The sequence below is a fragment of the Dendropsophus ebraccatus genome, chromosome 15 (genome assembly GCF_027789765.1).
Source record: "Dendropsophus ebraccatus isolate aDenEbr1 chromosome 15, aDenEbr1.pat, whole genome shotgun sequence".
NCBI lineage: Eukaryota > Metazoa > Chordata > Amphibia > Anura > Hylidae > Dendropsophus > Dendropsophus ebraccatus.
In genome coordinates this window covers 11,159,957-11,182,877 of record NC_091468.1, presented here as the reverse complement: position 1 = coordinate 11,182,877, position 22,921 = coordinate 11,159,957, and the positions used below count along the sequence as shown (strand labels likewise).

Genomic DNA, 22,921 nt, shown 5'->3' with positions numbered 1-22,921 from the left:
AGCCCTCAGACTCCATCAATCTGGAGGGGGGATTAGGAGATGGCCATTGTTAGAGGAGACTTGTTACACTGGAAATTAGAACCAGGATGAATGTAAATTACTCATCAGCAATCTTGATAAGAAATGAGTTGTAAGTTTATGTTGGATGTATACAATGCATCAGGATAGGCTTCAGGTGTATACCTCTTATATACACTGCAAAACCCAACCTGAAAGGTGTCCTATACAATGACCTTCCCAGATACCCTCAAAACAACTGCTGATACTCCCTGCAGCGGCCACTACTGGAGACATACAGAATTACATGGCACCCATCAGATGCATAGCTGACCCTGCAGCCTGTCCAGAAAGCAATTTCTTCTCATTTGCTCATCATAATGACTTATAAAGTAGGAATCACCTAGAATTTTTTTTACTGATCAGAACCAGATACTTAAACATATTCTTTTTTCTAATCTGTATTTATTTTCCGATTTTTCTGCATTTTTTTTTTTAGATTTTAGTGCGTTATTATGGGGGCAGCCATCTTTCCTGAGCTATTTTAGCAGCATGTAGAGGTATGCTTTACAGCAAGCACCATGGATCATAGGACACAATATTCTGGAATATGGGAACTGCCCCATTTAGATAAATAAGAAAGGCTTCTGGGCATGCCCAGGGAATTTATTAAGGTCATTCTACTCAGAGGAGGCTGAGCAGTTATTGTGTGTACCATTATTATCTATATACTGGTGTCACCTGTCACTGTACTCCTGTCTGTGATGATAAGGATGACACTTTTGAGAAATGAACTGTACAGAAAAGGAAGTGTCAGATTAGTGTTAGACCTAGTGGTGAGAATGGAAACTGCAAAATTTCAGGATTATTTTATAATGTGGATGGTATATTTAAAAAATAATTTCAAAATAATAAAAATATAATTATTATAAAATATTAAAAATAAAATATTGTTAACATATGTATTTTTTTAAACAATCAGTAATTTTCTGATGACCCTATCCCTCTAATGGCATCCATATGGTCCAGATAAAACAGCATTAAATGGGTTTCCTGAGACTGTAATATACAATAGACTATCCACAGCTGATCCTAGGAGGCTGCACAGAGTCTTTGGAAAAAAGATAGTTTTCATAGGAAAATCCCTTTAAATTGTTTAATGACTTGGATCAAAACCTTTTCTATATTCCTTAATCTTACCTTGTTGCATATGTAGCTCTGGAAACAAGACTCGTACAGGTTCTGGGATTCCTCCAATAAAGACCGGAGAGTTAACTCTTATGTCAAGAGCTTCAGGCTCCGCCATCCGTTCTATCAAGTTATTGAGCCGTACGGAGAAATCTTCACCCCCCGCCTTTACCGATAAGTGGTTCCATCGGCCATCACAATAGGAGAGTCCGGCCCAAAGATTGACTTGCACCATTGAGGAGTTACTTTTATATTTTACGGTAAGGTTCCCATTGTCTACTTGAACCTAAAAGAATGAAAATGTATGTAATATTAAAACTGAATAAAAATTTTGCAAGATCTATACGCCGAAAACGTAAAGAGGATTTTCCCTTAAAGTGACACTGTCCCCCCCTTTTTGCATTCTCTACACAGGTGTAAAGGGTAAATGTTGCAGTTTTCATAGCTTATTTTATATCATACGTCATGGTGCTTGTTCCAGTAAAAGTGATCTTTTATCATCTGAGGATTGTGCTATCTGGGCGGAGATTTAAGGCCGGCACCGCCCACAGGATATCTCATCAGTCACTGATCGCTTGGTACCATTCAAGTAAACAGGAGCTGAGCTGTAGTTACATGTCACAACCACTATGCTGTGAACAGAGACAAGCTACATCCCTGACCCCAACCCCTGTGTATTGCAGGTGCCAGAAGTAGTTACACTTTACCCTGAGTTAAATTTGTGTAATCTGCTATACTGTTGGCTACACTGCTATAAGGATTAAAATGTACTAGGAATAATATTTCTTTGTACTGCCACTACTGGTGGATTACATAAAAGGATGTATAAGATTTTGGTCACATGACCTTCCCTTAGACAAGCTTAGGCTAAAGGTACCTGAATGTTCTGAGGGAGGAGTCTCTCAGTTCTAGCTCTGAGCTAGAACCAGTCTAGACCAGTTTCAGCCTAGACTAGTCAGCAGTTAAGTCTGTCTGTCTCATGCTAGGTCAAGTAAGGAGAAATGGTTTAGGCCGAATTCATTGGATCCCTTCCAGTAAAAACTGCTGTGTAGCTGGTTATCTTAGCATCGTGTGGCATTTCAGGACTGTCTTCAGTCCACACTGAGAGTGTTCCTGTTCCTGCTTTCAGAGAGAGAATCATCTGGCTAGAAGAAGGAATAGCCGTGCAAGGACTCTCCTGCCAACATTCAGTGGAATCCCAGTTACACAAGGTTATATGCATCCACAGATGGACATCCAAGATCAACCATATCCCAAAGCTATTGTAACATAAGGGACTTTATTAGATCGACTACTACTCTCAGCTGCCCTGCACTGCCCCCCACAGTGACCACAATGGCCATTGACAAAGGATGTCAGCTGTTCTCATGTATCATCTTTACTTAAAGTGACACTGTCACCTCCTTTTTGCATTCTGACATCTCTACACAGGTGTAAAGGGTAAATTTAGGGGTTTTCATAACTTATTTTATATCATACGTCATGGTGTTTGTTCAAGTAAAAAGTCATCTTTTATCAACTGCAGATTGTGTTAAGTTGGCGGGGCCTCACGGCATTAGAGCCACTTAGCCCCGCCCACAATGAGGCAGTTGGTCCCCGCCCCCTTGCCGGCCATTGAAACAGGCTGGCTGAAAGGTCTAGACCCCACCCCCCTTACGTCGTCCAACCAATGGGCGTCAAGAGGGCAGGGCCAACTGTGCCGTTGTGGGTGGGGCTAAGTGGCGCTAATGCCGCGAGGTCACGCCCACTTAATACAATCTGCAGTTGATAAAAGGACACTTTTTACTTGAACAAACACCATAACGTATGAAATGAAATAAGGTATGAAAAACGCTAAATTTACCCTTTACACCTGTGTAGAGATGCCAGAATGCACAAAGGGGGTAACAGTGTCACTTTAAAACTAACATGATGTAGATGTGTTAAAAATTCAGTTGACATCCATTGGGTAACATCCCTGAAGCTGGTCACATAACACCACCCCCCCCCCCCGCCCATTCAGTAAGAAAGTTGGGTATTTGGTCAGGTGACATCAGTTCATAGTCTAGCCCCATAATTATAGTCAGTAGATGAAATCCTTTACTAGTCTACACTCAAGTTGCTCCTGAGGTTTTATCCTAATGGTTTCCCCAGGAAGTGGGAGCCATAGGCAGGTGCCCAGTTTGCCACTTCAGGCCGGCTCCTGGAAAGGAAACATCTATATCTCCTTCATCGTGTCCATCTCTTATCTACAAGAAAGTTCTGTCTTGTTCTCCTGGAAAACGAATAAATAAGAAGAAGCTTTATCTTGAAAATATGGTCCATATGCCTCATCTCTACCACCGGAGGGGCGGAGGCCTTACAGATCCATAGATTTCCCTTATTAATTATATAAAGCAATGACCACGGGGGCAAAGGTGATATTATTCATGATTCTCTGTAAGATTTACACCGGCCTTTATCTGCAGCACACTCGCATCATTGTATGGCACTTACTTTAATTAATAGGATGCAAAATCTCACACTACAATGGCCGCTGGATGGCCAAAGGGATATTGTGGTTGTGATATTTTTCAGTTCGGATAAATCTACTTTCACCTTCTGACATATTTCCTGTGGTTTTTCTTTTGTTGACAAGTGTTTGAACAATTTAGGACAACTTCATCTTCAGCCAAATCGTTTCTTCCGCACTGCGCCCAGGGCGTTTTTTTTATGGTTTAACCTTGTAAGTACCGGCTTACATTGGGTCCCCTGAAAAGAGTTTTCTATTGTTCCATATATTCTGAGATTTTTCGTGGGAGGGCACTGTTTTTAAGTTGCATATAAAATATTGATTTTCCTTCATATGCTTTTTTAGCAGGCTGTTTATATAATAATAATAATAATAATAATAATAATAATAATAATAATAATAATAATAATAATAATAAAATGTAACAACATGGATGAACTTGTTGTTTTGTTGGATTTTTGCCATATTGTGCACTTTATGGCATCTATAATGTTTTAATTTATTATACCATATATGTTTTTCAATTTATGGTTTATTCCTTTAAAAAGAAAACTTTTATTATTATTATTATTATTATTATTATTATTATTATTATTACATTTTTATTAAAAGAGGTTTTCTGGTCTAATATATCTATATCTATAGGGCTATATCAGGGCTGGTGAAAAAAAATTATACTTACTTACCTTGGTCTCCTTTTGGTCCTCTGTTGTAGGGATGGTCCGAACCGAGTTCGTACGGGGTTCGTACGAACCCGAACCATCCGCAATGATTACCGCTGTTTGCCCGCTCCGTGCAGCGGGCGGATCCAGCGGGAGGAACGCCTGGAAAACTGGGGTTCAGCCATAGCCATAGGCTGTATCCCAGTTTTCCAGGCGGTCCTCCCGCTGTATCTGCCCGCTGCACGGAGCAGGCAGACAGCGGTAATCCGATGCCGAGCATTCAGGTTCAGCCGAACGCGAACCTCGGCTGGTTCGGACCATCCCTACTCTGTTGCTTGTCCTTTCCTTCTAATTCCAAGATGAGAGATCAGAGCCAAACCTACTTGCTCAGCCAATCACTGTCCGAGACAGAATATTACTGCAGCCAGTGATTTGCTGAGCAGGCTGGTCCTACTCTAACCTCTTGCCTTGGAAGCAAGAAGAAACAAGCAGCTATTGGAAGAGGAGGAGCACCTTTAGGTAAGTATATATATATATATATATATATATATATATTATTTTTAACCTTTTTTACATCAGCCTCAGTAAGATGTAATCCTTTAATATTTTTTGTATTAGCTTTTTTTATAGACTTATTGAAGGACTTGAAAGTGTAATCTCTTGATAACATAAATGATGGCAGTAACTTATGATGTCTTATAGGTGCCTGTTTGTAATGGTAACCCATTGGAACCATGAAGGTCTGTCCTTGGGGTGAGAATGGTGAATGGTCTATCATCAAACCATTGCTTTCAGTATAATAACAATTGTGTTTAAGTTGGAAGACACCTTTGTGTCCATCTGCTATTATTTTCTGCTGTTGAGTTCCTCTATGGGGTGATCAGCACCTGGCCCCTCCAAAGGATGTTTGCCATATCTAGCAAGTTGCACTAGATTTATTATGGCATGTGCACCATGTGGGGCAATTGGTGTCATGCTGCCATCTCATAAATTGGGGCACATGTATCAATGTGTTTGCACTTTTTTTTTCTTTACTACTACCAGTATTTGAGCATGGTGTATTTTCTGTGCAACATTTATTAAGGTAAATCAGCTAGATTTCACCGGTTTACATCTGATTTCTTTCTGGTTTCGTCTTTAAACTGTGACCCTGCTGCTGCGATGCAACAGTGCAGACACTTTCCCATAATGGAATGAAAACCGACTGCCAGAACTAATGGGACAGATCATGTGACTGCGACTGAACTGAGCATGTGCGACCCAACGTAGTGGTTGCCCATTGGGCCTTTACCTTAAGGTGTCAGGTGATTAAACTAAGCAGCACACAGGGGGGGGGGGATTAGTCAGCCTATATCTCTCAATATATTGTACGAAATCCATAAACATTTGAATATATGTTTTATTTAACATAATACATCAGTATAGACCCAGTTTTGTTCATGACACCACCCCTTTAAGGGATCAGAAGTGACAACCTAATGTCAGGGATGGAGGAAGTTCTGTAATGTAAGACGTTGCCCGCACAGCACTTGTTTCACAAGATACTAATATGTGCACATACCAGGATGTAATCCGGTCTATCTGTATTGTATATAAAGAGCAGGAGGCCCCTCAGCTGGTCACTCTTGAACATAAATGATATTTCTACGTCTGTGCCGCCAAGAAATACAGATGGAGCCAATTCAAGGAAGCCTAGAGCAATAGGAAAACAGTTATCATTTTTATAGTGAGGAAAGAATACAATAGGTTGAGACAATGAGATCCCGGATATTACCAAAGCCTAGAAAATGAGCTCCTTCCTCAAAAGACTCCGGGCATCCCTCCCACTTCTCATAAACGTTGCTTCGTTCTTCAGCTTTATCCCAGTCAAGGAGCTGCCACTCCCTGGGATTATCACTTTTCTGTATGAATATGTCTCCAAGGCAGCCAATGAAAGTCTTCTGGATTATCTGTGTGTCACCTGTGATAAATAACAGAGTGAAAAAGAAGGAAGGAAGGAAGGAAAATGAGGAAGGAACGGAGACAGGAGGGAAGGAAGGAGGGAGATGTGAGGGAGGGAGGAAGGAAGGAGATGTGGGGAAGGAGGGAGGGAGGGAGGAAGGAAGGAGGGAGGGAGATGTGGGGAAGGAAGGAAGGAAGGAAGGAGGGAGGGAGAAAGGAAGTAGGGAGGGAGATGTGGGGAAGGAAGGAAGGAAGGAGGGAGGGAGATGTGGGGAAGGAAGGAGGGAAGGAGGAAGGAAGGAAGTAGGGAGGGAGATGTGGGGAAGGAAGGAAGGAAGGAAGGAGGGAGGGAGATGTGGGGAAGGAGGGAGGGAGGAAGGAAGGAGGGAGGGAGATGTGGGGAAGGAAGGAAGGAAGGAAGGAAGGAGGGAGGGAGGAAGGAGGGAGGGAGGGAGATGTGGGGAAGGAAGGAAGGAAGGAAGGAAGGAGGGAGGGAGATGTGGGGAAGGAGGGAGGAAGGAAGGAAGGAAGGAAGGAAGGAAGGAGATGTGCGGAAGGAGGGAGGGAGGAAGGAAGGAGGGAGATGTGGGGAAGGAGGGAGGGAGGGAGGGAGGAAGGAAGGAGGGAGGGAGGCAGGAAGGAGGGAGGGAGATGTGGGGAAGGAGGGAGGGAGGAAGGAAGGAGGGAGGGAGATGTGGGGAAGGAGGGAGGGAGGGAGGGAGGGAGGAAGGAAGGAAGGAAGGAAGGAAGGAAGGAAGGAAGGAAGGAAGGAAGGAAGGAAGGAAGGAAGGAGGGAGGGAGGGAGGAAGGAGGGAGATGTGGGGAAGGAAGGAAGGAGGGAGGGAGGGAGGGAGATGTGGGGAAGGAGGGAGGGAGGAAGGAAGGAGGGAGATGTGAGGAAGGAAGGAGGGAGGGAGATGTGGGCAAGGAAGGAAGGAAAGAGGGAGGGAGATGTGGGGAAGGAGGGAGGAAGGAAGGAAGGAAGGAAGGAAGGAGGGAGGGAGATGTGGGGAAGGAAGGAAGGAAGGAAGGAGGGAGGGAGGGAGATGTGGGGAAGGAGGGAGGGAGGAAGGAAGGAGGGAGGGAGATGTGGGGAAGAAGGGAGGGAGGAAGGAGGGAGGGAGATGTGGGGAAGAAGGGAGGGAGATGTGGGGAGGGAGGAAGGTAGGAAGGAAGGAAATGTAAGGAAGGAAGGAAGGAAGGAAATGTAAGGAAGGAAGGGAGGGAGATGTAAGGAAGGAAGGAAGGAAGGGGGAAGGAAGGAAGATGTGAGGAATGAAGGAAGGAGGGTGGGAGGGAGTTGGAAGGAAGGAAGGAAGGAAGGGAGGAAGAAAGATGTGAAGAAGGAAGGAAGATGTGAGGAAAGATGGAAGGGGGGAGGAAGGGAATTGTGGGGAAGGAAGGTAGTAAGGAGGGAGGGAGATGTAAGGAGGGAGGGAAGGAAGGAGGGAGGGAGGGAGGGAGGGAAAGAAGATGTGAGGAGGAAGGAAGCAAGGAAGGAAGGAAGGAAGGAGGGAGGGAGGGAGGGAGGGAGGGAGGGAGGGAGGGAAAGAAGATGTGAGGAGGAAGGAAGGAAGGGAGGAAGGAAGGAAGGAAGGAAGGAAGGAAGGAAGGAAGGAAGGAAGGAAGGAAGGAAGAAAGGAGTGAGCAAGGGAGGGAGGGAGAGAGGTAGGAAGGAAGGAAGTTGAGAAAGGAAAGAAAGAGGAAGTTGGATGGAATGAAGAAAGGAAGGGAGAGAGGAAGGAAGGGGAGTGAAGAAGGAAGGGAGGAAGGAGAGTGAGGAAGGAAATTGAGGAAGGAAAGAATAGAAGAAAAAGGGAGGAAAAAAGAAAGAACAAAGGAAAGAAATGTGAGGGAGAGAGAAAGGAGAGAAGGGAGGGAGGAAGAAAGGAAAGACAAAGGAAAGAAGGAAGGAAGGAAAGAGGAAGATGGAAGGAAAAAAAAGTGTGGAAGGAAGGAGAGGAAGGAAGGAAGAAAGGAAGGAGAGAAAGGAAGGAAGGAAGGAGAGAAAGGAAGGAAGGAAGGAAGGAAGGAAGGAAGTATTGAGGAAAAAAGAGTGAAGAAAGAGGAATGGAAGAAGTATATATAGTTTTTTTTTACCAATGTCTTTTCTTTTGACAGAAAAGTCTTCCGGAAGGCCTCCAACATACACACCAGTGTTTTCACCAATGACTGTTCCACTGCCTATGGCTGAAGCTGAACCTTGAAAGGGAGGATAAAACAGTCTGTACTAAAGATTTCTACAATACAGAGATAATTATTGGGATAATAGATAGATAGGATATGGAAGCCATGTAATGAAATGTGCCTTAAAGCCCAATCTATATAATGTGTTTGTATCTGTCATTCATGTCTTGTGGATAGTGTTTATTTCACACATATAGTGTAGTCACAGTGCACGTACAATATGTGTTGTTTAGGCTGCCTAAGGCTATTCTCACACTGTGTCTTGCAGAGTCTATTGGAGATGCACATCTGGGGGGTACCCTATTGTACAGTATGTGTGACCTTCAATTGAGAAGTCAAAATCAGGAATTTTTAGGAATTTTGTCAAAAATTACATTTAGCATAGGATTATTATTGCCAACCTGAATATTTTCCATCCACAGTTATATTTCCTGAAGCTCCATTTCTGGTAACAATGACCTGATGCCAGTTGTTGTCATTGTAAAGTCTGTTGTTATCATTGGTGGGAGTTACAGCCACCGGTGAATCCTTGAAAGAAAAAAAACAGGAAAATTCTATTTTTCACTAGTATTCAGATATGAGCGACGTTCTACCCTGAGATGGTGCTTCAGATTCAGTAGAGAAAATTCAAGAACATTTTAAATAACCTTCCTCCACTTAATAACCTATGTGATTTCTAACTTATCACTTAATTTACAAAAAAATGACTCATTACACTAGTAAAAAAAACAACCCTGAAGTTTTCACCTCTAGGTGTATTTCTTCTTTTTAATCTGCTGTCCGTTGTCAGGGTATTTCTGTCTCTAGTAACAGAGAGAACCAGGACAAATGCAGGAAGAGAGAATAGGGTTTAGCTACTGCTACTGTCAGGGTAAATCAAATCTTCTGTCTTATATCAGTCTTCCCTTTGCATATTATAAGGAGACAAGTTTGCTAAATAAATATACCTGCAAAAATATTTACCTTTAGGAGCCTTACAAGTTTAGCTATATTTGTTGGGATGGGAATATCCCTTTAAGGCTATTGCACTGCTCCCCCAGCAGGCAGAGATGGTACTGACTTTACCTGCCCATTAGCCATGCTTATGCATCATACGATCGATAGCAGATTTGAAAGGGAGGGAATGCATTATAAAATGTGAAAGTCAAGATGGCGGCTGTAATGGACTGTATGGATGCAGCGGAGGTAGAATGAAACAGAAGACACTGCAGGAATAGGGGTGACGAGCGTGTATCATATGAGTTAAAGGGGTTATCAAGCGCTACAAAAACATGGCCACTTTCCTCCAGAGACAGCACCACTCTTGTCTCCAGCTTTGGCGGGGTTTTGCTGCTCAGTTCCATTGAAGTGAATAGAGCTTAATTGCAAACCGCACCTAAACTGGAGACAAGAGTCGTGTTTTTGTAGTGCTGGATAACCTCTTAAAAAAAAGAAAAGAAATCAATAGTGCAAGTGAAAACTAGTCTATAATATATCCTGGATTTGGTATTGCAGTTCATAACCATTCACTTGAGAGCTGATGAGCTGCAATACCATACAAATGTATTGAAAGGGAGGTCGCCATTCAATATCTGATAATAGGGTGCTGCTGTGCGAAACTAACAATTATAAAGCAGAAAGAAAAGACAAGCACAAATATGCAGCAAGTAAGGAGCTGCAATACCAGACAGAGCCTATGGAGCAGAGTGGCGCTATTTCTATAGAAACAGAAAATTATTCTGTCTTTTCTTCATTCCTGGATAACTCCCTTTTAGTAGTGGAACAAAACTCATGGTAAAGAGCTTCTCAATTGGTCGCTTCTAAATTGAAGTAGAGGCCATCCATTCCCATTCACTTTACCTCTTTAGCTTTATTTAAACATTTAATATTTTACAAACATGCATTTCATTATTGTAGTTTAATAATTAAAACCAGAACTGGTGTCATGCCCAATTAATGTGCCCTGGTATTATGCCCATTAGTTTCTCCATTAGTGAATTCAACAATACTAATGGGATTACGAGCATGAGATGCTAATTGGGCGTGACATAAGAAACTGGCGGACTTCTTGGCATACCCTCGCTAATGATGAAATTAATGAGCATTTTATTAAATGCTGTCTCATCAAAGTGTCCTTAGTTAGCGTTAAAATTGTTACAAATGATGCAGCATTCTAAATACTGGAGAAGATACATGAAACAGATCTCTCATCCTCCATTTGATGGCCATGTCCACGATTCATTCGTCAAGGCGCTCACTGCCGACATACAGCTATCGCTCCTGCTCTTTCCTTATCAGTCCTATGTTGGCGATCAAGGTTGGGTACCCCTGTTTGGGGAATTTTGTTTGTGGTCTTTACTATCTTATCTCATATTATCTATCTATCTATCTATCTATCTATCTATCTATCTATCTATCTCCTATCTATCTATCTATCTATCTATCTCCTATCTATCAATTAATCTATTAATCTTCTATCTATCTATCTATCTATCTATCTCCTATCTATCTATCTATCTCCTATCTATCTATTATCTATCTCCTATCTATCTATCCATCTATCTATCTATCTATCTATCTATCTATCTCCTATCTATCTATTATCTATCTATCTATCTATCTATCTATCTATCTATCTATCTCCTATCTATCTATCTATGTCCTATCTATCTATCTATCTATCTATCTATCTATCTATCTATCTCCTATCTATCTATCTATCTATCTATCTATCTATATCCTATCTATCTATCTATCTATCTATCTATCTATCAATCTATCAATTAATCTTCTATCTATCTATCTATCTATCTATCTATCTATCTATCTATCTATCTCCTATCTATCTATCTATCTATCTATCTATCTATCTATCTATCTATCTCCTATCTATCTATCTATCTATCTATCTAACAATGAACAATGTGCAATTACACTGAAAGATTAGTGAAAAAATGCGAAACTTGAGGGAACGAATGTGGAATTACAGCGACCGATTAGCGATGATTTTAGGTTCAGATCTAAACCAATAATCAACGACATATGAACGATTTTTTGATTGTTGCCTGCAATTACACAGAACGATTATCGTTTAAATTCAAACGATATAATGATTTTTTGCACGATGATCGTCCCATGTAATAGGGCCCTTACACCGAGAGATTTATCTGACATATTTGTGAAGCCAAAGCCAGGAACAGACTATAAACCGAGAACAGATCATAAAGGAAAGAGTGAGATTTCTCCTCTTTTCTAATCCATTCCTGGCTTTTGCTTTAAAAATCTGTCAGATAAATCTCTCTGTATATCTTTACTTGGTGACAGATGAAAATTTTTATCAGATGGGTCTAGCGGGAGCCTGATACACCACACCTGTGATCCAGCGGGACATCTGGTTTGTTAGGATAGCTCCTGCTGTAACCTATAATGCCTCTGTGCCTCTCTGGGAGTCGTATCTAGGTGTTACTTGTAGGTTTCCACCAATCACTTGGTACTTCCATTGGTCCTCAAGATTACTAAATGTTACAGTGATTTCCTCTTGACTTCTTACGGCTGAATAAACATGTGTACACCACTAAACATTTGTGCAAACTGAGTTTAATCTCTAACCCCCATGTGCCCAACATAGTTTAAGTCCAATTCTTTTCTTAGGGATGAGAGACCAACTCGAGAGCCCGCCTTGAGCCTGCTCCAGTACCATTTGAATACCGGTAGAAGCTGGATGCATCCATAGGAAGTCCTGGAAAACATAGATACAGCCCATGGCCTATTGCTGCATCTGTGATTTCTCTGACTTGCTTGCTTGGTTGCACCAACTCCAAGTGCGAACAAGATCCACAACAGGAAAAAGAACCTTATAAATCCTTTACATTTTCAAATGGCAAAACAATTACGTTAGAACTGTGTAAATAGCATTTCTTGGTTCAGAGGGTCATTAAAGGGATTGGTGCCAGAGATTTGTGATGTACTTCTATTAAAAAAAATCTTCCATTACCTATCAGCTGCTGTATGTCCTGCAGGAAGTGGTGTATTCTCTCCAGTCTGACACAGTGCTCTCTGCTGCCACCTCTGTCCATGTCAGGAACTATCCAGAGCAGCAGCTCATCCTCATAGAAAGCTTCTCCTGCTCTCCAGACTGGAAATAATACACCCCTTCCTGCAGGACGTACAGCAGCTTATAAGTATGGGGAGACTGGATATTTTTTGATAGAAGTAAATTACAGATCTCTGGCACTTTCAGACACCAGTTGATTAGAAAGAAAAACATTTTTGTTTAAGCCCATTCTCATATATTTCCTTAATTCTATAAGACATAAAGCATTGGTGCCGTATATATTCACACTTCAGCAGTATATGAAATGAAAAGTTGTGTCTGCTTGTCAGCTGTTAACCCTTAGGCCACAGTGGTGTCCTGGAAGTGTGAGATAAGTGGTAGATATATTGATCAGCGTCACTGCAATCCCAGCAATAGGCCCAGAGCGGCCTGACTGCAGGCGGACAAGGACTGGAGAGGGTTGTGTCTACAGGAAGGATCTGGCAGGGAAAAGATCAGCAGCCCCAAGATAAAGAAGACGAGGAGAAAGAAGAAGGAAAGCAACAAATCCACTTGCTGCCTTCCCATTCTGAGGACCGGGTCACACTCCGCTCAGCTTCCGCTAAGGCCACATGTTAAAAATTCTGCTATAAATGTTTCTATTCCATCATTATGCCCAAAGTTATACAAGGATTTTTACTAATTTTATTATATATCCTTGTAAAAGTTTTCCATAGGGAGGAAGAAAAAGGAACACAATGGTGCAGCAGGGGCAGGATGTTTAAACCTGGCAGACAGTGTTCCTACTAGATGTGAAGCGCACGCTCACCTGGCCGTGTCATACATCAGGGGCGACTCTATTATGTGCATAGATTAATATAAGGGGGCTACAATGAGATAAATGAAGAATTTGACATTCTAGGTTCATGCAGTTGCCACTAGGGGGAGCTCAGGAGCTTGGGCAATGAATGACCAGCATCATTATCATTATCAGCAGCAGCATCACAGCTTAATAATGACCCCCACTGAAGGAAAGCTTCCTCCTGTGCCTTCTTTATGTGTGACTAAGGGTGGTATTACACGGAACGATAATCGGCCGAATTGGCCCGATTCGGCCGATTATCGCTCCGTGTAATAAATGCAACGATCAGCCGATGACAACGATCATCGGCTGATCGTTGATAAAGTTTAGAACCTATTTTCGTCGGGCGCCGACCGCGCACCGCTGCGTGTAATAGCGGTGCGTGGCCGGCGACTAACGATATACATTACCCATCCACGTTCCAGGGCTGCTCCTGCCGTCCGCTTCTCCCTGCGTCCCGCGCGCGCTCTAGCGTCACAGAGGCCTGTCAGCTGATAGGCCGCTCAGCCAATCACAGGCCGCGGCGGTCCCGGCCTGTGATTGGCTGAGCGGCCTACCAGCTGACAGGCTGCTGTGACGCTAGAGAGCGCGCGGGACCCCCGGGAGAAGCGGACGCAGGAGCAGCCCTGGAACGAGGATGGGTAATGTATGCCAGTTTAGCAAGGGCTGCAAGGACATCGGTAACGATGTCCTTGCAGCTCTTGTCAAACGATTATCGGGCCGTGTAATAGGCCCAGTAAACGAGCAACGATCTAGCAGATCGCTGCTCGTTTACAGGTATTATCGGGCCCTGCTCGGCCCGTGTAATACCACCCTAAGTGCTTCTAAACTGCTCTGCCCAATCATAGAGAGAACTGTGTGGCCATACATACAGCTGCACACAGGGGCGGATTCACTTTACCATAGGCCGCAGGCTGTTCACCAAGCCTGCCCCCTGCGCCCCGCTGTTACTATGGCAGCACTAGCGTGGTGTATATAAGTACAAGATTGTTATTGTCATGATGCCCTGATTTGTGCAGTAAAAAAGCAGCGATTATTTGCAAATCATGGCAGAACTGTATGTAGGGACAATACACCACAAAAAAAATAATTATTTTAGGGTGTCCATGGCCCCCCCAGGAGCTCAGGGCCCCGGGCTACCGTCTGAAAAGGACCTATTGTAATCCGCTACTGGCTGCACAGTCCTCTCTATCTCTCATATCCAGGGTCGGCTCCAGGTTTTTGCGGGCCCTTAGGTGACAGCCTCAGCAGGCCCCTCATCCATCCACTATGCACAATTACTTGAAATACCACTAACATACACAAACACACTGCCACTGACTGACAGACACTGATTGACTGACAGACACCGACACAATGAAGCACTGACTGACTAACACTGCCACACAGAACTTACAGCTCAGTCTTCCCCCTCTTCCTCTCTGTCAGGCTGCTCTCCACACTGTAAGGATGAGGACCTACAGGTCATGTGATCAGGTCCTTCACCCTTCTCTCTCTCTCTGCAGGTCCTGCTGCATCTCCTGTGTCTTCTGATGTTCATCCCCTCACCCTGCACTACAGTGATCAGGCTAAACATTAGAACAGTGGGCCCCTCTCCCTCTTTGGGCCCCTAGAGGCGTTGTGGGCCCTGGCACTTGGCCAGGTAAGCCCTATGCTGACGTCTGCCCGGCTCATATCTCTCATAGATCTATCTGTCTCTTCATATTTCATATCTATCTACTGTACCTAGCTATCTATTAATTTTCTCCATATACAGTATGTTGTTCTCTATTATCTATCTATCTAATATATTTTATCTATTATCTATCTAATATCTTTTATCTATCTATCTATCTATCTATCTCCTATCTATCTATCTATCTATCTATCTCCTATCTATCTCCTATCTATCTATCTCCTATCTATCTCCTATCTATCTATCTCCTATCTATCTATCATCTATCTATCTATCTCCTATCTATCTATCTATCTATCTATCTATCTATCTATCTCCTATCTATCTATCTATCTATCTATCTATCTCCTATCTATCTATCTATCTATCTATCTATCTATCTCCTATCTATCTATCTATCTATCTCCTATCTATCTCCTATCTATCTATCTATCTATCTCCTATCTATCTCCTATCTATCTATCTATCTATCTATCTATCTATCTATCTATCTATCTCCTATCTATCTATCTATCTATCTCCTATCTATCTATTTATCTATCTATCTATCTATCTATCTATCTATCTATCTATCTCCTATCTATCTATCTATCTCCTATCTATCTCCTATCTATCTATCTATCTCCTATCTATCTCCTATCTATCTCCTATCTATCTCCTATCTATCTATCTATCTATCTATCTATCTATCTATCTATCTATCTCCTATCTATCTATTTATCTATCTATCTATCTATCTATCTATCTATCTATCTCCTATCTATCTATCTATCTATCTATCTATCTATCTATCCAATGTTAGACATTCACACACCATACCTATCATTTTAGTTAGTGATCTGAGCACTACATGTGAAGCCATAATCCAGTTATTATAACCCGCTGACACCAATTGATCTTTCCTCCTTCGGAGACCCGGCCGATCCTTCCCTCATTAATAATTCCTTTGATACATAATCTAGTAAATGTTTACAGTTTCCTAAAATCCATAAAAATAATAAGCCGGGACTACAATGGATGAAACACTTATAAACACTGAGATATTAGCAAGGTCAACATATTTCTACAGCGGCCGCTCTTATCCATAAATTGTGGCGTCCTAGTAAATAGATAACTAATTAAATTGGAAAGAGCCCGAGGTGTTTCAATAGTTCTTTCCCAAAGAACTTCAATCTTCAAAGGTTTTAAAGAACCCATTAACCTGGATCAATAGGAAAAATGGAAACAGCGAATGCCTCATCATCTTAAACCATTAAATGCACAAGATGCCTTTGGGATGGTTGATAGAGATCTTTTTCACCAGTTTGCTCATTACTCTACCTGTGGATCAAAAAGGAAGTAAGGACGTCCATTTCTTATTTGAAGCACAATGTATTCTTCCTGCGTTCCGGCTGACACAGCACACAGAATCAGACCCTCCGCTTCCTTTGTTCTGAATTGTATTTTAATACCTATTGGATATAAAGGGGAGGGGGAGTTATTATGAACAGTAACAAGCAGAGGCTGGGGTGGGTTAATTGAGCTCATCTGTATACTGCAGATACACAGGAGTATATAGGGATGGGAGATCAGAGGAGAAAAGGAAACAGATAGGACACTTAATAAACAAATAAACATAAAAACTTTTTAGTAAACTTGTAGTGAATGTTGTTAGTAAATGAGAACATCTTATTTACCGTCAGTGGTAAAACGGATACATACTGTATCTAATCCTGCTGAGAAGTGATCCTATTTTATCTAGTCTAGGCAATGCTCTGTGTGCTAAACAGCCAAGGGTCCTATTACACAGAGCGATTTTTAACGATAAACGATAAATGATCGCAAACGAGATTGTCTTTTGTTAACCCGAAATCGTTCACCATAAAAGGGTCCATTTACACAGAAAGATTATCTGACAGATTATCTGCCAAAGATTTGAAGCCAAAGCCGGAAACAGACTATAAACAGAGATCAGGTCATAAAGGAAAGCCTGAGATTTTTCTTCTTTTCAAATCCGTTCCTGGCTTTGGCTTCAAATCTTTGGCAGATAATCTTTCTGTGTAAATGGACCCTTATACGGTGAACGATCGGCGTTAGTAGTGATGAGCGAATAGTGAAATATTCGATATTCATACAAATATCATACAGATATTCGATTATTCGATCGAATATTCGATCCCATTAAGGTCTATGGGAACAAGTATTCGATTATTGAAAAACATCTACTCGACCACTTGGAAGAAAAAAACGGAAGCTGGGGGATTTGAACGCTTATCAAATATTCGGCATACTATTCGATAATATTTGATAGATCGAATACCTTACTATTTGATCGAATATCTATTCGATTGAACAGTATTCGCTCATCACTAGTCGTTAGTTATGATTGTTACTACAGTCGTTATTGCAATCGTTACTCTGATCGTTTACTCCTTCTGATCCCAGCAAAACAATGAATAACGTGCAATTACACTGAACGATTAGTTAAAAATGCGGAACTCGAGCGAACGAATGTGGAATTACAGCGAACGATTAGCGATAATTTTAGGTTCAGATCTAAATGGACGATCAATGACATACGAACGATTTTTCGATCGTTGCCTGCAATTACACAGAACAATTATCGTTTACGTTCGAACGATACAACGATTTGTCGCACGATAATTGCCCTGTGTAATAGGGCCCTTAGACTCCATATGTAAGCATTGTAAATAGCTAGTCCTGCTCTCCCTGAGAAGTGATACAATTGTTTCCAGTGTAGACAATGCTCTGTGAGCTCTACAGCCTGAACTTCAGACTGATCCATTGTACGTAGCTAGCCCTGAGAAGTGGATACAGTTGTATCTAGGCAAGGCAATCTTTTGGTAGTTTGCTACAATGTATCAGTCTGGAGTCCAGGCTGTAGAGCTCACAGAGCATTGTCTACACTGGATACAGCTGAGAGCAGGACTAGCTATGTACAATGTATCAGTCTGGGGTCCAGATTACATTATATATATATATATATATAATATTGTAGCCCTGTTTGTAAACATAATCAACATTATACCCCTACCTCTGATGCCACTGAAGCTAAAAGGGTTTTTCAAGACACTGACTATTCTCAGAATAGACTCTCAATATCTGATCAGCAGGGGACACCCGTCCCCCCTGCTATACATCTGTAACCAGTGCAGCAGTGTCCCCACACTCCTGATTGGAGCTAGAAGCACACAGCGCCATACACTGTGCAGTGGTCTTGCTGGGTTACTGCACCACAGTTCCCTTTAGCATGAACGTACTAGTTATAGTAAAGTGACCAGATCAAAATTTGCCAAAATAACCCTTCAAAATACCCTTGATCTACCCCAAAAGGCTATTCATAAAATCTACCACCCACACTGAAAAAAACAAGGGCAATCATACAGATAGAAGAATAAAAAACGTTATCGGGGTCAGAATAAGGTCTGCTTTTTTTACAGGCTGTTTTTGATATTATATTTCATCCCGAATCATGTGAATGGAGGTAACCTGCAATACCAGACACAGCCTGTAGACAAGAGTGGCGCTGTTTCTACAAACAAGAAGACACTATTTCCCGCTAATCTTAGACAACCCCATAACCCTTCATACCCTCTGAGTAGATATACAGTAAAACCTAATGGATTTCCATTTGCATATATATTTTTGCTCCAGCTTTGTGAGTTTATTCTGTACGAAAAACCCAGCGAGTAACCGTGACCGTGTTTTCTCCAAATGAAGTAATTTACTAAAGAGAGGAGCATATTGATTTTTAGCTGAAAGGCTGGAATTCTTGCTGAAATCTAAGTGATGTTTTGAATAAAGTGGTCTCATTCCAAGATCTAAATCCATAGAGACAAATTATTCAATGTCAATGTCGATACATCTTCCAGCAGCCCCTAACAATGTATCTATTGAGATAGGAAAAGACTGTGGATATAGTGGACTGGAGGCTGCTATGTATATGTAAAATGATGGAACCAATACATGTGGTTAAAATTGGTAGTATAATCAATAAAGTTCTGAACCCGTAATAATAATAATAATAATAATAATAATAATAATAATAATAATAATAATAATAATAATTGTGTTATTATTATTAAGAATTATTATTATTATTATTATTATTATTATTATTATTATTATTATTATTATTACGTCTTTTTAGACTTTTGGAAAATCCACAAATGTTACAAGGGTAAAAAACAAACAAACAAACAAGCAAATAAAAAATTGAATTTCAAATCCACTCTAAGGCCATGTTCCCACTGCGTGAGACACGTTCTGTGATCTGCAGTACCGTCCGGATGATCTTTATATCTTATGCGCCCGCATCCTAATTCCCAGCTGCACACAATGGAGCGTGTGGCCGGAGCGCACGCTCCATTGTGTGCACTGACATGTCTCCTGCGACTGCTATCCGATGAATAGCGGCCGCAGAAAACTATGTATATACACTTTGGCCGGGATTCCATAGAGGGCAGCACTATGCAAGTTAAGTAGTAATCATGGCCATTGTTGCAAGTCAGCAACTACGCCGTGATTATTACGAAACTTAGTGTGAACAAAATAGCCAAAGTAGCCAAATACTGCATGTGCATGAGTTTTTTTGCATTTTCCACTGCAGATCTGGAAATTCATCTACTATATCTGACAGGAGAAAATGCATTCAGCCCATTGACTTGAAGCTAAAGCCACAGTCTCTCTGTACATCACCAGTCCATTCATACTTACAATTGGTGGGGGATGCAAAGAGGGGCAATTTTATGTTTTTAACCAAGCTCTTGCACTCCTCTCAACTGTATGGGCGTCCTTAAGATGCAGACACAGTTGTACACTATGATGGAGCATGCAGCCACCGATTCCCTGCTCTGCCATGCATTCTTATAGGCTGCAGGGACGATAATCCCTGGTTGAGCAGGAGAAACACACAAGAGAAACACAGAAAGCCAGAGGTGAGGAGACCTGTCAATCACAACACAGCAGACACAGTTAGTCAAAAGACCACAAGGAAAGTGCAGGGAGAACTAAGAAAACATGGACCGGATCACAAAAGACATAAGCAAAGAACATAAGAAAACCATGCATGGACTTAATGCCAAAAGCACAGTCTTTGGGGCAGAGGTTGAATCTTTGCAACAGTGTGGCACTAATGCCTTTTCAGGCGCGATCATGAGAGATGGACTTGAAGTGACTGTACCACCAGGCCCAGGCTGAAGCACTGGAGGCGGGCCGACCCACCCTTAGTGGGAGGAAACCCTAGCCCCTCTATGATAGGGTTCTATTGATTCTAATGGAGTCACATCATGGAGGGGTTGGAGTTTCTTCCCACTGGGGTTGGGTCGGCCGCCTCCAGTGCTTCAGCCTGGGCCTGGTGGTACAGTCTCTTTAAAGTGACTTTGTATTAACCAATAAACTCCACCAAGCTGCTAGTACCATCCATTTGAATCCTTATCCGTTGTGTCTTTTAAAATGCGGCAGGTGCCTTGGTTAGAGCAAGAAATTATCTTTTAATCTGCAGCGCTGGGTCAAAGTGGTGTGTCTGTGCCCCAGGTCTACGAAGCCTCTCCTTTCTTCCTCTTCACCCTCCTCATCATTAAGAACGCCCCCAGGCAGGATGTCTCCTATTCATCACCCGTCTATATATTGCACCTGTGCTGTAGCGACACAGGTGCAGTTGCGATGAGCGATGAATAGAATTCCTGCCTGGGGGCGTTCTTAATGATGAGGAGGGTGAAGAGGAAGAAAGGAGAGGCGTCGTAGACCTGGGGCACAGACACACCACTTTGACACAGCTCTGACGATTAAAAGATCATTTCTTGCTCTAACCAAGGCACCGGACGCATTTTAAAAGACACGACCAGTAAGTATTTACTCTTTTTACTAGCGGCTTGGTAGGGTGGGTTGGTGGATTCAGAGTCACTTTAATTACAAAGTGGGGGGCTTCATAATGGGGGGGGGGCATTATTATTAAGTAAAGGAAATGAGAGTGGCACCAATATTATGGGGATACTATTACTAAATGTTAGGCACCAAGGGGAACATCATTATACAATGAGGGAATAATTAAAAAGTGGGAAGCACTGTTACTAAGTGGACAATATTAATAACAATATATAGGTATTACTAATAATGTATAGGTAATATAGGGGCATTATTGGTAAGGAGGGAGAAGTATGGGGGGTAGAGATGAGCGAACCGGGTTCAGTTTCGAGTCAATCCGAACCCGAACAATTGGCATTTGATTAGCTGGGGCTGCTGAACTTGGATAAAGCTCTAAGGTTGTCTGGAAAACATGGATACAGCCAATGACTATATCCATGATTTCCACATAGCCTTAGAGCTTTATCCAACTTCAGCAGCCACCGCTAATCAAATGCCGAAAGTTCGGGTTCGGATCGACTCCAGCATGCTCCAGGTTCGCTCATCTCTAATGGGGGGCATAATAACTAATAGGGGGCACTAACATACATTTAGATAGGATTTCCCAGTATCTGTTTCCTTTATAGAAGACCTGTAGACCACAAATCGGCTTCCTTCTCCAGGACTTTACATTCCAGGGATTTTTATATTTAACTTAGAGGTAAATGTTCTTGTTCTTTGAAGCTTTTGGTAAAACTCTTCTAAAGTCTGTTTGTCAGCCGATGCACAGAGGCGACGGGGACACAATGACAAGATAGTTTGCAAGTAACCTCTTGTGTATAATGCGATAATGATCAGTCTGACCCATAGGCTAGGTTTTGATAGTTTGTATGCAGGGCCGCTGACGGTGGCTGCAAGTCAAAGAGTTTGTCTGCAGAGAGTTTAACCAGCTGTCTCTCACAATTGGGACTGAGGCTTTGGATTCCCGCTCTGAGCGGCGGCTCCAACGCTCTTACCGCTTCCTTAACTGTTGAGTGATTCCCACCTGAACAAACATCTCAATCAGGTTGACAATTTGGAATCATTACCATGCATAGGGGTTGATGCACTAGTGCTGTGGGGTCCACGTCCAATGCAAACCTGAATATAAAGAGGGTTGTTTCATGTTTTCCATCTATGAAAATAGTCGACGAGTAAAAAATTCATATACCATGCGTAGAGGTGGGTTCCCACTGTGGAATTATCGCAAGGGGGGTCCTGGGCTCCTTGGTGAAGACACTGAAGTTTATGAGATATACTTAGGGAATGTGTCATCAAAAAATGACTTATTGTTTAAATAATGTTTTTATGTTAAACATATTTTTTCTAATTTTCCATTTTTCTCTCTATATTATAAAATAATCCTGATATCTTGCAGTTCTTATTCTCTCCACTGGGGATAAAACTAAGCTGAGACTTCCTGTTGTGTTTGTGGTGATCAGAGGAGGCTGCTATAAAGTGATATGTACAGCATTGCAGCGTCATGTGACACCAGTAGATAGAGGAGATAATAGCAGCTCCCTGTGGAATGACTATTACTACGCTCAGTAATATTTCACATCCATCTTAAAAAGATAGAATCTGTCTATTGTCGTCTATGTCCATGAGTCTTGCTGTAAAGCATGTCACAAAATGCTGTTAAGAACAGCCCAGGCAAGATGGCCACCCCCATAACAATGTACAAAAAGTGAAATAAAAGAAATTACAGCCAGAAAATAGAAACAGATTAGAATAAAAGAACAAAAATTTGTATCTGACTCTAATCAGTAAAAGAAAATTTAGGTGACACATTGGGGGACATTTATGGAGTCTGGCGTTTTTTACGCCGGGCTTACAAATGTCCCCGCAGCTCCGGAGCTCAGGGAATTCATGGAGAGGTGCATTGCCTCTACATAAATCCCGATCGCACGGAAACCGGAAAAACGATAAATGTGGCGCACACAGAGTCCGCGCCCCCTCTGCATGCTGACGCACCCTCCTCTTCGCCCCCTCTCGGCCCTACTGGCGAAGGTGGCGCAACAGG

At 42.0% G+C, this 22,921-nt stretch overlaps 1 protein-coding gene across 1 annotated transcript in view; it reads right to left on the bottom strand.

Moving 5' to 3' along the window:
• USH2A (usherin) overlaps positions 1-22,921 on the bottom strand; it is a 504,580-nt gene that overhangs the window by 302,511 nt on the left and 179,148 nt on the right. Inside the window, exons 21-26 of the mRNA XM_069955428.1 lie at positions 16,336-16,466; positions 8,868-8,994; positions 8,380-8,481; positions 6,113-6,298; positions 5,900-6,030; positions 1,198-1,471 (exon numbers count right to left, since the gene is read on the bottom strand). Coding sequence (XP_069811529.1) covers positions 1,198-1,471; positions 5,900-6,030; positions 6,113-6,298; positions 8,380-8,481; positions 8,868-8,994; positions 16,336-16,466 — 951 coding nt within the window. The remainder of the gene's footprint in view (positions 1-1,197; positions 1,472-5,899; positions 6,031-6,112; positions 6,299-8,379; positions 8,482-8,867; positions 8,995-16,335; positions 16,467-22,921) is intronic.